This window comes from Mercenaria mercenaria, chromosome 9, assembly GCF_021730395.1.
Source record: "Mercenaria mercenaria strain notata chromosome 9, MADL_Memer_1, whole genome shotgun sequence".
In the NCBI taxonomy this organism is placed as follows: Eukaryota; Metazoa; Mollusca; class Bivalvia; order Venerida; family Veneridae; genus Mercenaria; species Mercenaria mercenaria.
In genome coordinates this window covers 21,890,303-21,906,396 of record NC_069369.1, presented here as the reverse complement: position 1 = coordinate 21,906,396, position 16,094 = coordinate 21,890,303, and the positions used below count along the sequence as shown (strand labels likewise).

At 35.2% G+C, this 16,094-nt stretch overlaps 1 protein-coding gene across 1 annotated transcript in view; it reads right to left on the bottom strand.

Moving 5' to 3' along the window:
* The window catches only part of LOC123546690 (uncharacterized), a 65,757-nt gene that overhangs the window by 46,728 nt on the left and 2,935 nt on the right, over positions 1 to 16,094 (bottom strand). The window contains exons 2-9 of the mRNA XM_053550452.1: positions 10,667 to 10,758; positions 9,512 to 9,580; positions 8,336 to 8,384; positions 7,634 to 7,800; positions 6,437 to 6,520; positions 3,119 to 3,175; positions 2,225 to 2,304; positions 1,081 to 1,111 (exon numbers count right to left, since the gene is read on the bottom strand). Coding sequence (XP_053406427.1) covers positions 1,081 to 1,111; positions 2,225 to 2,304; positions 3,119 to 3,175; positions 6,437 to 6,520; positions 7,634 to 7,800; positions 8,336 to 8,384; positions 9,512 to 9,580; positions 10,667 to 10,758 — 629 coding nt within the window. The remainder of the gene's footprint in view (positions 1 to 1,080; positions 1,112 to 2,224; positions 2,305 to 3,118; positions 3,176 to 6,436; positions 6,521 to 7,633; positions 7,801 to 8,335; positions 8,385 to 9,511; positions 9,581 to 10,666; positions 10,759 to 16,094) is intronic.

Genomic DNA, 16,094 nt, shown 5'->3' with positions numbered 1-16,094 from the left:
ATGGCCTCTAAAGAGGTCAGAAGGTTTTTCTATTTTTAGACTTACTGACCAAGTTTTTGACCGCACGTGACCCAGTTTCAAACTTGACCTAGATATCATCAAGGTGAACATTCAGACCAACTTTCATACAGATCCCATGAAAAATATGGCCTTTAGAGAGGTCACAAGGTTTTTCTATTATTTGACCTACTGACCTAGTTTTTGATGGCACGTGACCCAGTTTCGAACTTGACCTAGATATCATCAAGGTGAACATTCTGACCAATTTTCATAAAGACCCCATGAAAAATGCGACCTCTAAAGTGGTCACAAGGTTTTTCTATTATTTGACCTACTGACCTATTTTTTGAAGGCAAGTAACCCAGTTTCGAACTTGACCTAGATATTATCAAGGTGAACATTCTGACCAATTTTCATGAAGATCTTGTGAAAAATATGGCCTTTAGAGAGGTCACAAGGTTTTTCTATTTTTAGACCTACTGACCTAGTTTTTGATGGCACGTGACCCAGTTTCGAAATTGACCTAGATATCATCAAGGTGAACATTCTGACCAATTTTCATAAAGACCCCATGAAAAATGTGACCTATAGAGTGGTCACAAGGTTTTTCTATTATTTGACCTACTGACCTAGTTTTTGATGGCACGTAACCCAGTTTCAAACTTGACCTAGATATCATCAAGGTGAACATTCTGACCAATTTTCATGAAGATCTTGTGAAAAATATGGCCTCTAGAGAGGTCACAAGGTTTTTCTATTTTTAGACCTACTGACCTAGTTTTTGACGGCACGTGACCCAGATTCGAACTCCACCTAGATATCATCAAGGTGAACATTCTGACCAACTTTCATAAAGATCCGATGAAAAATGTGACCTCTAGAGTGGTCACAAGCAAAAGTTTACGCACGCACGCACGCCGGACGCTGCGCGATCACAAAAGCTCACCTTGTCACTTTGTGACAGGTGAGCTAAAAATAATCAAACAAGGATGTAACAATACAAACAAATGTAGCTTCATGAATTCCTTCTTCTATCTATTAAATTAATCTACACTGGTATATCATTAGTGGAATACTTACAGCTTCGTCCGAGGATGTTGATGCATCACCCCTGTTTAAAGACAAATATGGTAAGTTCAATTAGAAATGAATAGGAAATGAATAGAAAATGTGTTTATTAGTTAAACTTACAGAATATTATGGAATTCATTTTAAACAAGAGTAGGAAACAATATATATATACATATACAATATATATACATATAACAACATATCTGAATATATTGCCATCACTGCAAATGATTTACTGAGCTGATTTTCTTTGTTTAAACTTATTCAAAGGTGGTAACTTTAGAGCAACTAAGACCAACAGGTTGTTTTTCGAACTTAATCAAGATAATAAGTCCGTATTTATTCTCAAAAAGTTTGGTGAATATTAAGTAAAAAGTGGTTAAGTAATTAAGTGGAATTTTAACATTCTTTTGTTAAAGAGCCGTAACTCCAGAAAGACTTGGCTAATAAAGCTGGTTATCTAACCTGGCTGAGATAGTATGCCCATAAACACTGTGACCAAGTTTGGTAAATATTGGATAAGAACTACTTAAGACAAAGAGTGTACATTTATCAATTCCCTCCATTTTGTGTACTTCAAGGGCCAAATTTCCACAGCCAATAGGAAACCCTGCTGATTATCAAATTTGGCCAAGATATTGTCCATAAACTTGTGGCCACATTTGGTGAATACTGGGTAAGAACTGCTCAATTTAGAGAGCAGACATCTTTAATGGACACTGCCCTCAGTCGAAATTGATCACATAATAATTATGTCTAGTTTAATAGATGTGTAAATTGTTCATTTCAAATTCAACAGTACACGTATTTTATCAGGGATGTGGCCATTTGACAATACCACACAAACTGAAATTTTCCCAGCATGAATAAGAGATGCAAGACAACTGACTTCAGATACATTTTCATTCTGTCAACTCGCCATGTAGAATGTAAACCTAGCCAAAGAACTCACAAACTCTGGTCTTCAGCTCTACTTACTCGGCTAACAAGCATGACAATTCCAAAAGCTTTCTTGCAAAATTTCCAAATGCAAGTAAGTGTTCCGCCTGGGCAGATATAAGGTCACACATGGATCACAGATCATGTTACACATATTAATTCAATGGTCTACATACTCCAAACTTTAATGTATCTAACCACGTCAGGTACTCACATCATATCCGGTTTTTTATTTTTTTCAGGAACAGTTTCTGATATTTCCTTTATTTTCTGTTTTGATGATTTCTTTTCCTCCTGCAAAACAAAACAATGATTTGAAACAGGTCTATACACAGATGAAATTATTTTATTTTCCAAAAGGTACAGTGAATCAGTGAAATTCATTATGATAAAATAGAAACATTCCCATGCATCCATTAAAAACTGACTTGTGCCTTTTACCTCATGTGCATTCAAATACCGGTATACTTTGCCCCTAATACTTTCTAATGATTTCAAAAATGATGTGATATTACTGATATAATTGTTGTGTACTGACATCTATTTTTCTATTCTATAATTACCTGTTTCTTTCTTATACATATTATACAAAGCTCAAACATTTTAAGAAACTTGAGAGAGATGAACAAGAATGCTACAGACAAAGTTTGGAGAAGATCCATCAATTGGTTCATAAGAAGATGCTGTTTAAATGGTTTTTCCTATTTCTAGCTCTGACTGCCCCTTAAGCAGAACCATTTGAACAAACAAAAGGGAGGACCATACAAAAATGCTACAGACCAAGTTTGTTGAAGATCCATTACATAGTCCATGAAAAGAATTTGTTAAAAGTTTTTTCCTATTTTTAACTCTGGCAGCTCCTTAAAAGGGCCAAGCAAATCTAACTGAACCAACTTCGAGTCCATGCCAGGATGCTACTGTCAAAGCATGGTGTAACTCTAACCAGTTATTTCAGAGCAGATGTTCAAGAAAAAATATTGATGTAGGACAATGGATGCACCACACCCAACCATCCACCTACGCACCACATCCAACAATCCACCTATACTAATAGCCCACCGTGAACAAAGTTCACATGAACTATAACAGTAACATGTGTAATACATACCTGAGGTTCTACAATATCTGTATCTTGCTTTTCCTGTTTTTTCTTATCTCTTCTTCTCTGAAAAATGCAATTAATAAAACGGTATGATTTGAAGGTATTTGGTAAAGGGTCACCACAGGAACATTGCTGAAATTATTTTGAAATTGAGCCAGTGGTTTCAGAGAAAATGTTCGGAGTTTTCAATACTGTCATAAACTAACTGGGCCTCATGACAATCTCAAGGAATTTGGTAGAGGGTCACCCAGGTAACATTTCTACTGTTCAAAATCGGGCCAGCAGTTTTTCAAAATATTTGTAAAGTTCTTCCTTTTGGTTGCCATTTTTATTTGAAGAAATATGAAAGGGGACTACTCAAAGTTTGCTTGAAACTGACATAGTTGGCTTGAAATTGTGGATGATGAGTGACATCCGACAACACTTTTTTAGCTCATGAAAAGCACAACCTGCTCACATGAGCTAAAAATGTTGAGGCAGGATGATGGACACATGACTATCCACTTTTACTGATGGCTCATTCTATACAAAGTTCTGGTAGGCTCAAAAGATTGCTCTGTTAGTGTGCAGCTTTATTTGTCATCCAATGATAAAGCCTTGTTTTCTTTTGCTTTGTCCTAAACTCAATGGGTTTGGGTCTTGCACATGACAAGTCATCTCATTATGGGGAACATTTATGCCATGATTTTAAAACAGTCATTCAAAGTTCTGAATATTCATAAACATGCATGCACATTAGCTGTTAGTGCACCTGCTACAAGTCATAAAAAGTCAAAACATGAATACTAATGCTGCAATAAAGTAACTTAAGCATGAAAGTTAGTCGTCATATGTGTAGACAAAAGGTATATATTTCAATTTTCTCTTTTATTGCAAATAAGTTAATCTAGCGCCTGCTTTAAATCTACATTTATAAAGAAATGAAAGTAAAATCCTAAATCTATCTAGGTTATTCCCATTAATGCGATAAATAACAAGAGGGCCAAGATGGCCCTAAGTCGCTCACCTGAGAAATAATAACGGTGTAAACATGTTTTACCTAGTGATTTCATGGGGACAAATATTCTGACCAATTTAATTAAGATTGGACCAAAAACGTGGCCTCTTGAGTGTAAAACAGCTTATTCTTTGATTTGAGCTGGTGACCTAGTTTTTGACCCTACATGACCCAGATAAAAATTCATCCGATATTTCATGCACACAAACATTCTGACCAAGTTTCATGCACATCAAATGAGTGTTAACAAGCTTTTCCTTTGATTTGACCGAGTGACCTAGTTTTTGACCCCGTATGACCCAGTTTCAAATTTGGCCTAGGGATCATCAAGATAAACATTCTGACCAAGTTTCATGAAGGTAGGGTCATAAATGTGGCCTCAAGAGTGTTAACAAGCTTTTCCTTTGATTTGACCGTGTGACCTAGTTTTTGACCCCCTATGACCCAGTTTCAAATTTGGCCTAGAAATCATCAAGATAAACATTCTGACCAAGTTTCATGAAGGTAGGGTCATACATGTGGCCTCTAGGTTGTTAACAAGCTTTTCCTTTGATCTGACCTGATGACCTAGTTTTTGATCCGATATGACCCAGTTTCGATCAAGGCCTAGAAATCATCAAGATAATCATTCTGCGCAAGTTTGTATCAAATCAAAGCATAAATGAAACCTCTATATGGCTGCAAGGGCCAAACTAGAAAATCTTGCCCCTTTCAGGATGAGTAAATCCAGTACCCATGATGGAATCTAGCCGGTTTTCGAAAGGAACTGAGATCTTATTGTGACTTTAGTTGTGTGTAAGTGTGGTTAAAATCAAATATCTATCATGTTCACAAGGTAAAAATTAACAAATTTTGGCTCTTTCAGGGGTCAATCAGGGGCCGTAACTCCATAACCTATGATTGGATCTGACAGATTCATCATGGAATCCAAGATTTATTGTTGCTGAAGATATTTCGCAAGTTTGTATCAAATCAAACCATAAATGAAGTCTCTATACGGCTGCAAAAGCCAAAATAGCAAACAAAAAACTTTTTCAACAATTTTTCGGTCATATAAACGACGGTGTCTATTTGTAGCAGTGAGAACAATGCCCAACTTTATAGTGCTGCCTCACTGGAATATCAGGCCATAGACACGTGACATGATATCCCACCCAGTCACATTATACTGAAACCGGGCTGACCAGTGCTATCACTAGGGGTGGGCGATATACCGCGGTAGACCGGTTATTGCGATGTTTTTTCCGACGATGCGATATTGCGATATAATTTTCGAATACCGGTTATTTTATAACATTAAGTAACACTAACGTAAACCAAAAAGATTCACAAAAAAATCCTTTTCTTGCCAGCAACGATTCAACTTTGTTTTCATTTTTCTTCCTTTCATTTTCGGTGCAGGGTAGCAAGCTGGGTTTACGCTATTTTGACCCATATCCCATTCAAATTCTAAAATCAATAAAACAATTTAAGAGTAAAAGTTTGATTTATACTCGTTTTTGTCAATAGTCGATCATTAGTAATTTCTATCAACTAGAATTTATATCAATCAAAGCTATACCTTTACTCGTTTATAATCTAGAAATTGGCAACCTTGTATATGATGTATCCGTAAACCGAATGTAGGATGCCGCACAATAATCTATTAATTTTGCGCAGTCTAACTTCGCTTTGAATATCGTAAATCTTAGTCAAAGTAAAATATTATTTTTTTGTTAATCAGGTAATTTAAATTTATTGAGAAGTCGAGCAAACAATGTGTTGTGCTGACTAGATATTTACGCAGTTTTATAACTGAATAAATTTAAAAAAACCAGCCATGTTTTCACATGTTTTGTCATTAAAAACTGTTACATAAAATATGCCAGTTATTGCAAATATCCACATAATATTGACATATATCGCAATCAATTTCTGCAATACCACTACCAGCTATCACTACCCTCTTAATACTGAGCGCCAAGCGATGAAGCTTCTAATACCATTTTTTATGTCTTCAGTATGAAGCCAGGGAACATACCCATAACCTCCCGCACCCAAGTGCAAGGCACTAGGTGGTAGATGTAAGCTTTCGCTTGCAGGGTATGACCGATAACATTACATGTTGTGGACAAATAAACCTGACTAAACATACCAGAATACATCTGAACTTGTTATATAGGAAAAAGGAAGTCTCCTGTTGCTATGCTCCTCTCAACATTCATTTTTCAACAAAACAGTACAGATGAACACAAATACATAACTGTCCAGCTGCAATCAGACGAAAGAGCTAACACATGTATACACAAAACGGCCATTTTATCAAGCTCATGGCATGTGGACTTTACCTTTTTCTTTGCTCTTCTTTTCTCTGCTCTTCTCTTTTCTTTCTCTTCTTCTGTTATTAATTCTTCAGCATTTCGACTAATTTCCTGTATAAAGAAACTTCAAAAGGTAAAGCTCAGTCACTCTCTTTAAAGTTGCCGGTCCATTATAACAACTATGTTTAAAAGCCAAATACTGGTCACAAAGCTTGATCAAATGTATCATTACTGTTCTTCAGATGCAGAGAAAAATGTATACAACTTTCAACACAAAAAAATAGCAATACAAAATTGCAAAAGTTACATAACTACCAGTACATCAGATTTAACCCCCTTTCCTTAGGATACTGCCCCTCTTTCATAATCATGAAATCTAAAACAAGAGCACGCCTTGCGGGTGCTGACGCTCATCTGATTTTTTTCGATAATAGAAAAATTGTCCTACCCATGATTTTCCAAGTCCAAAAAGGGCCATAATTCTTGCAAAAAGCAGGATGGAGTTATGTCTCTTGATGTACAGAGTCAGCTTATGATGGTGAACAACTGATGCAAGTTTCAAAGCAATAGCTTTAATAGTTTACTAAGGAGAAAAGTTGACCAAAACATAAAACTTAACCAATAAATCTGATATTTTCTAAGTCCAAAAGGGGCCATAATTCTTGCAAAAAGCAGGACAGAGTTATGTTTCTTGCTGTACATAGTCAGCTTATGATGGTGAACAAGTGTTGCAAGTTTTAAAGAAATAGCTTTGATAGTTTATGAGAAAAGCTGACCTAAACATAAAACTTAACAAAAAATCTGATTTTCTAAGTCTAAAAAGGGCTATCATTCTTGAAAAAAGCAGGATGGAGTTATGTTGCTTGATGTACAGGGTCAGCTTATGATAGTGAACAAGTGTTGCAAGTTTCAAAGCAATAGCTTTGATAGTTTAGGAGAAAAGTTGACCTAAACATAAAACTTAACCAAGAAATCTGATATTTTCTAAGTCCAAAAGGGGCCATAATTATTGCAAAAAGCAGGATGGAGTTATGTTTCTTGCTGTACAGGGTCGGCAATTGATGGTGAACAAGTGTTCTAAGTTTCAAAGCAATACCTTTGATAGTTTAGGAGAAAACCTGACCTAAACATAAAACTTAACCAGGCAACGCCAACGCCGATCAAGTGATGACAATAACTCATCATTTTTTTTCCAAAAAATCAGAGGAGCTAATGAGATTTTACCTCTGCAGATAACTTTTTGCCCATGATATCGCCTTCTTCCCTTGCTTTCTTCCAGTCTTGTTTCAGTTTGATTTTGTCTGGGAACAGGTTAGAATATTTCACTTCCTCCTCAATATCCTCATCATCATCATCATCAGAGGAGTCATATCCCGAACCATTGTACGAATCTGGAAAGAAAACAGGCCACATTTTGACACTGGTTTTATTCTTCTTTTCAACTGTTTGATCAGATAACAGCAAGATTTTCTTCGGCTATTGCAGGTGTGACATACCATCCCTTAACTGCTGAAGCAACATGTCACAAAAGTAATCTATTTAACATGCCAATTAGTCTGACATCATATTCAAACGTAACCACATGACACTTGAATATCTTGGTCTTGGTCTTTGATATCAGTTAAAATAAGCCTCGACCAATGACAGCTTTAACTGTATAACGTTTATTATCAATAGAAGCTCCGCCTTCACACCTGATGATGTGTCAGCTATATTAATTATGTACAATTAACGTTTAAACACATCTTTAAAACTGGAAGCACAAAATTCCTCACCTTGAAATCCATGCCATGTGTTATTTCCTAAATTTTCATTATAAATTAGTCTTTATTTTTTAGAACAATTTTATATGCATCTAAATATACAATGTAGAAGCCTTTACCAGCTTCTTGATCGACTTATAAATGGTAAATCAACGTAACTTACTGACTTGTCTGGTGAAGAAAACCTCTTTAAATAGGGAAAGCATCTGATCCTGAAACACATTTTTGACATTTAAATTTTAAGTGTTGTTCTTTTTTAAGAAGTATTTTGGTGTAAAATAAAGAAGCCACAAATACCAGGAAGCTATAGGACATATAAATTATCTGTGAAGTAACTACCTTCCTATTCATGCCACTGTGAAAGTTTACTTAAACAATAATAAGTTCCCAAACATGGTTTATCGTAGAATAACCCATGTTTTGAGTTCTTATGCGTAAGAATATATCACGGCCTTCGTGATGTATTGTTTCACATAAGAACGAAAAAATTCGGGTTATTCTACGATAAATCACACTTGGGAACTTGTTATTTCGATTCTAACACGACATTCTAGTATCAACAATGTTAGAAAAAATAGTAACTACGTTTTACAACTGCGCTACGCACCTGGATCGTATGACGTCATTGCATGCAAGTAGTTTATTGCAGAATAACCCGAGATAGATTTTGTTCTACATGTATGTAGGTTATTTGCTAGTCATGTTAGAATTTACAATAACAATTCATAAAGAAGATATATGCTAAATTCTGTAATTACAAAACTCACATACCAGCACATTTGAGTGGGAGACAATCAAAATCCCCTTGATCAAAATCCCCTCCACTGAAAAATGACAGGGTGTTACAAAATCCCCTTCATACTTTTGCAGGGGGTATCATAATCCCCTCTGTGATTTTTACTTATTTCATCAAGTTCAAATACAACTATACACAGTTTAAAAGTCTATTACATAAAGCACGTAAATACAATGCCTTTAGCAAACATAATTTAATTTGGGGCACTGATATCTATATATCTATAATGAAAATCACAGAGGGGATTATGATACCCCCTGCAAAAGTATGAAGGGGATTTTGTAACTCCCAGTCATTTTTCAGTGGAGGGGATTTTGATCAAGGGGATTTTGACATACACTCCATTTGAGTACCTAGCAATTTTCATGACACATCTGTCTATAAGTTAACAGTTACTGAGGAAAAATCAAAAACACTTACTTCAATGAAACAACTGTAACAGTTGTATTTCTGGGAAAAAATCCCAGATTTTTCAGTACTGGTATAATGTCTTAGAAATCAATAATTGATTTGTCTTCAGGACCATGATTAATTTATACTTACAAGAGTCATATCATCTGTATTTTCTCCTGTAGTTAGTCTTTTGTAACTTTTGCTGACCAGCTTAAACTTCTGGAATTTTGAAAAACAAAATATTAGGGTCAAAGTATTTATCTTGACACAAATTCTTCGTTTCCATCATGCGAGAAAATCAAGAAAATGTTCTCTGTATCAGTTAAGATTTCACATAAGACAAGGTGGCACCTAAAGGTTACTATCTTAGTAAGGTCTTGCTGTATACTGTGAAATCATTAATATTCGTGGGGAACTAATTTTCGTGGATTACGTGGTTGGGTCAATCCACGAAATTTAATCCTAATGAACAAGTAAAATTCCCATTCATTTTATGTTCAGAAGTTCAAATCCACGAATTCATATCCCCACGAAATTGCCATTTTGACTAAAACCACAAAATTTCATGCCCACGAAATTAAATGATTTTACAGTACTACATGTGACCACTTACACATGTTAGACTGTATTTCTGAAAATGTTTTTCTTCCTTTCCATAATTAACTAACTCATTGTTTAATCAAATAACATTATTTAACAAAAGAGTAGAAACACCTAAAATTTACAATGATTCATCCAAAACAGTCAGTAACCGCAGAATTGCAACAATAATTATCTACAGAATATTCATATACAAATGCCCTATAGCATCAATTAGATCATAACATACTGATAATAATTTTTTTTTATCCATTTCGTTATTGAAGTCTTTATACTCAAAACAAACCTATTTTGTTCCTATTCAGTACAAAACTGAGGCATTTGGAAATCATATATACTGTCAGTAATCCTTAGCCTGCTGGCGGCAAGTGATTTTGCCTTTGCCACCAGTGCAGACCAAGATCAGCCTGCACATCCGTGCAGTCTGATCATGGTCTGCACTGTTCGCCATTCAGTCAGTATCTTTTTGGTAAGCACCCCTTTTAACAGTTCATGGTACTGTCCAAATCGAAAGATGGACAAGTTCATACAGAAATTTAGCAGGATAAGGGTTAAAAGCTTACATACATGTAGCATTCATAATTATGCAACATTCCTGGATGGAACTGGAAACTAGAAGAAACTGAAAACTTATTTTAATAAAAGAAATGCCTTTGCGAGTTTATTTGCAGTAAAATATTTAAATAAATATGAATGGCTACTTACTGTGAGAGCATCTTGAGATCCACTATGTTTATCTGGGTGCCACTTTAAGGCTAAGCGTTTGTAACTTGTTCTAATTGAATCTTGGTCTACTCCTAAAACACAAACAATGTCTGGGATAAGCTACATTTCATTATAAACTTCCCTTCAAACTAATCAAATCCTTTAACTTTGCAACAATTAATCAATTTATCATTTGAAACGAAAACAATTCAGATTTTTACTGAATTTCTCACAAATATTGTAACTTTTTAGAAGTTTACAGATTGATATTCATTTTAGTGGAGTTATATTCATTTTGCAAAATAAAGCAAGATAAGAGTATTGAGTAAGACCAACTTAAGTAAACTAGGTTATCTCTTTCATGATCAAAACATTACAAAATTGGTCACTATGTTTTCAGATGCATGCAAGCTGTAATCTTAATTCTGATATGAAAATTCCATGCATATTGCCATTAAAACAGGGAACAAGAGGCCGAAGTCTCTTACCTGAGGCCGACTTTGACCTAATTAGATCTTGCTTGTGACAAAGCATTAAATTTGAAAAAGAATTTAATTTTTTTTAATTTCAAATTAAAAGTATTTCTATTTTCAGCTCTAGTGGCTCCTAAAAGGGGCCAAGTGTGCCCACTCAAACAAACTTGGGAGAGGACCATATAATTATGCTACATACCAAGTTTGATGAAGATCCATCAAGTAGTTCATGAGAAGAAGTTGTTTAAAGGTTTTTCCATTTTTAGCTCTAGCACAGCTTCTACAAGAGGCCAAGTGCTCCCATTTGAACAAACTTGAAAGAGGACCTTATAATGATACTACAGACTAAGTTTGATGAAGATCCATCAAGCAGTTCATTAGAAGAAGTTGTTTGAAGGTTTTTCTATTTTTAGCTCTACCCCCATTTGAACAAAATTGGTAAGAGGACATCACAAGGATGCTACAGACCAAATTTGGTGTTACTCTGACCAGTAGTTTCAGAGAAGAAAGATGTTTAAGTAAAAATGTGAACGACGGGCGATGCACGACGACGCCAGACCATCCACCCTATACTTATAGCTCACCTTTAACCTTCAGGTGAGCTAAAAAAGGGACCTAACTTTGTTAGAAAGTAAACCAAAGCTATGGAAAATAAAACAGAGTTTGCACCAACACCTGTAACATATTCTAACCTCGCGGTAGACTGGAATCGGTCTCGTTATACTATAAATTTTTGTTATATTTGTTGTTTCTTTTTTTTTATTTACATATTTTCATGAATAAACAGAAAGCTACTGTTTTCAATTTCTCAGAATGGCATCTTCTTTCAAAATGACAAATCAATAACAAAAGGTAAGATCTTATTTTTGTTATTATCTGTTAAAGATTGAACAGCAAGTTATTATCAGCAATTAGCGTGACACCTCATGAATGTCAGTTTTGTTGTTCACAGGCTGATCTTGGTTTAAGATTATACCCAATCATTTATTAGTATCATAATAAATTTGATAATATTTATAATTTTTTATATTTCTTTCTTCAAAATATTAGATAATTTATATAAAATTAATTCTAAATGATAAACCTCTTTTTAATGCACACTATAGTTTCCCTTTATCAGAATGGCAAAAATTGTATAAAACAAACTTGTTATGCAGTTGGAAAAACATCTAGACTGTACACGAGAATAATATGTACCCAAGATTTGCGATTGGTCTCTAGGGTAACAAGAGCTCGTAGAACACGAAATGCCCCCTTGATGCATTCAGTAATTGCACAAGGAACAGAAATTATTTGGTTACTATGAACAAAAGTTCTACTGTTCTTAGTCAAAGTGACCTTGATATTTGACCTACTGACCTCAAAATCAATAAGGGTCATCAGATGGTCATGATTAACCTCCCTATTAAGTTTCGTGATCCTAGGCCCAAGCATTCTCAAGTTATCGTCTGGACACATTTTAATCGTTCCAGGTCACTGTGACCTTGACCTTTGACCTACTGATCTCAAAATCACTAGAGTTGATCTGCTGGTCATGATCAACCACCCTATTAAGTTTTGTGATCCTAGGCACAAGCGTTCTCAAGTTACCGTCTGGAAACAGTTTAGCTGTTCTGGATCACTGTGTCCTTGACCTTTGGCCTACTAACCTCAAAATCTATAGCGGTCATCTGCTGGTCATGACCAATCTCTCTATCAATTTTCATGATCCTACACCCCAAGCATTCTAGAGTTATCATCCAGAAACCGTTTAACTGTTCTGAGTCAATGTGACTTTGACCTTTGACCTAATGACCTCAAAATCTATAGGGGTCATCTGCTGGTCATGATCAACCTCCCTATCAACTTTCATGATCCTAGGCTCAAGCATTCTTCCTATCAACTTTCATGATCCTAGGCTCAAGCATTCTTGAGATATCATCAGGAAACCGTTTAACTATACTTGGTCAATGTGACCTTGACCTTTGACCTACTGATCTCAAAATCAATAGGGGTCATCTGCTGGTCTTTATGAACCATCCTATCAACTTTCATTATCCTAGGCCCAAGCGTTCTTGAGTAATCATCAGGAAACGGATTGGTCTACACACCAACCTACATCTGCAAAACAATATACTCCTCCTTCTTCTAAGGGGGGCATAAATAAACTGCATAAGATTCATGAGTATCTCGTATATTGTCAATAGATCTTAAAACCTCAAATACATGTGCTACTGTTAGGCTGCCTGTCCTAAAATATTTTACTACCATTGAACAAGATAACCATAATACAGACCTCAATTTTAGACACACTTTTTTGCAATACTTAGATGTTACTGATCAGATTCCAAGTTTTTAATGCTATCAGAGTACATGTACTTGGCAAAAAAACTACTTTATATTCATGGTAATGATATCAAAGCACTTGCAAACTTACACCCACAGTAACCAACTACTCTATCAAACTCACATCATTCTGTTGTGTTACTGGATGTCTTTCCCTTCACAAAACTGAGCCATATGCTCACATTGTTAAAAAGTTTAAAACTACAAATTTCTTAACCTTTTAATTTTCATTATCCTTTTTCAGGTGAAATAATTTAACAAAATGCTCAAGAATCCTGATGAGCTAATCAGTTCAGTTGCTTTTTTTCCCTCAAATACATATATTCTCAGTTAACAGAAGTAAAAATCCACTCATTTAATAATTCATAAACCTACTGAAAGGTGTGTTGGAAATTTGAGTACCTGATATGTGACATTAAGAAATAGCAAAGACACAAAATGCTTGTTAAAATATTCATAGGAAGAGGTGTCAATGACAGCATGCTCAACCACTTGAAGCCCTTCTACATAATAATAGTTTACATATAAAACTCTTACCTGGCTTAGAATTGTTTCATAAAGTTTAAGACTTACAATATGAAGAGGTCCAACAATTTGCAAGAATCCAACTGATATGCAAAACTTTCACCAAAATTTCTATGATAGGAAGGGACATATTTCTAACAAAATGTAAGCTGAATTATAGAATTTTTAAACAGTACTTTAGTACTTTTTTGAATTTTAGAGCTGTAGGGAGTCATTGCAGTAAATGTTTGACCAGTGAAGATTCGAACAAGACATGTCCAAACAGCCTGAACTTGGAAAAATGGTACCAAAAATTTCCATGAATTTATGATATTTTCCTGTTTAATCTGAGAAAATAATGCATTTATGATTCTGGGCCCCACTCATAGAAGGGAAAAAGCCAGCAAGAGTCGTGACTGAGGACAGTAACTGATTGCCATTCGAATGGTACCATTTCGTGTTTGAAAGATCCTGTAAACATTTGCAAAAACTGTATACGTGGGAGCCTTACTCTTCATTTTGAAAACAAACAGGCCGAATGGAATCGTTCTTTATTGATATTTTCTTTGAAATTCTAAGGTATGTTTTCATGAACTTTGTTGAAAATGGTTATATTTATAATTAAAACAAGGAGCTGCATTCAATAAACGCTTGATGCCCCCAGTGGCATCCTTGTCGATAGATTTTGCACCTAAGTCCAAAACGAGGTCAAGGTCAAACTGAGGTCAGGTGATGTTTGAAGATGAGGAATGGTCACAGTTTACATCTGTATTAGTATCAATTCATTCTTGTAAGGGGAATTGATGCTAGATGAAACGGTCCCATTTGGTTAACCAAGAGATGGCCCATATAAAGCAACCCAAGTCCAAAATGAGGTCAAGGTCAAACTGAGGACAGGTGATGTCTGAAGATGAGGAATGGTCACAGGTTACATCTGCATTAGTATCAAGTCATTCTAGTAAGGGGTATTGATGCTAGACAAAACTGTCCCATTCAGTTAACCTCGAACGGACGAACAAACGGATGGACAGGACAATCACTATATGCCTCCCGCATCATTAGATGCAGGGGGCATAAAAATTCATAAATATACAAAATTTTTATGTTGATTTTCAAAAAAAAACATGTATCTTTTGTGTTTTTATTCTGCAATTTAGTGTCATCGGCAGTCCGCTGCATATTGAAAACGGTGTCAGGGCAGATATCTCCTTGCACCCGTTTACACATATTTCCAAAGATTTAGGTCTCTTTTTTAAAATTATGAGTTATATTCAACCCATTTGAAGTTTCTACATAAATATAAATATATATAAAAAAGTTTGACTAGCATTTTATGACTTTTTTTTATTTTTAACGTCTTCGTTTTCCAAACAATAAAATGCAAATACGGGTATGGCTTAGAGTCAGTTACAGGGATGACAACTATAAAATAACAGATCATAAAATAAGTTATCCTGATAAGCCAAAATAAGTTTGACTACTGGTACTGATGATATAAACTCGGACAGAAAATGAGGTTTTTTACCTGTAACTTTTTTATTTCTGCAAATTGTACTCAATGGTTGGTATCAAAATAAAGCTTAACAATTGCTGAAAAATTGACATTTATAATTTAAATTCATACTTAGCAAGCAAAGTCACATGAAGTGAGGCCCTGAAAGGGGTATGTAAAATGGGGACTGTACGAACGTTGACTGATGATAAATTCAACCACTTTGTCATTTACAGAATTTTCCTCGTAGTATTATATTCAGGGATATAAATTAACACTCGCCCAGTGGCTGAGTGCGACCAGATTTGAAGCTGGTCGAGTCAATTTTCCAAGATAGTCGCCCAGCCAGCGAATGGCTTTGGATTCTTCTAATGTATAATATTCTGGGTTTTTCCGAGACTGTCTTATTAATATGCACGACATCACTTAAATTGACCAATTAAAATTACCGATATATACTACAACCAATCGGCAAACGCGGATTATTTACTCCGACATGAACAATGGCTGCGCCCATAGAAATACAGCACTAGAAAGCAGAGGTTTACTGAAGGCTGTTAAAGAGCTTAGAATGGTCTGTCATGGCAACAAAAGGAAATATTATCAGGATTATGAAACGTCCTAAAGGCCAAAG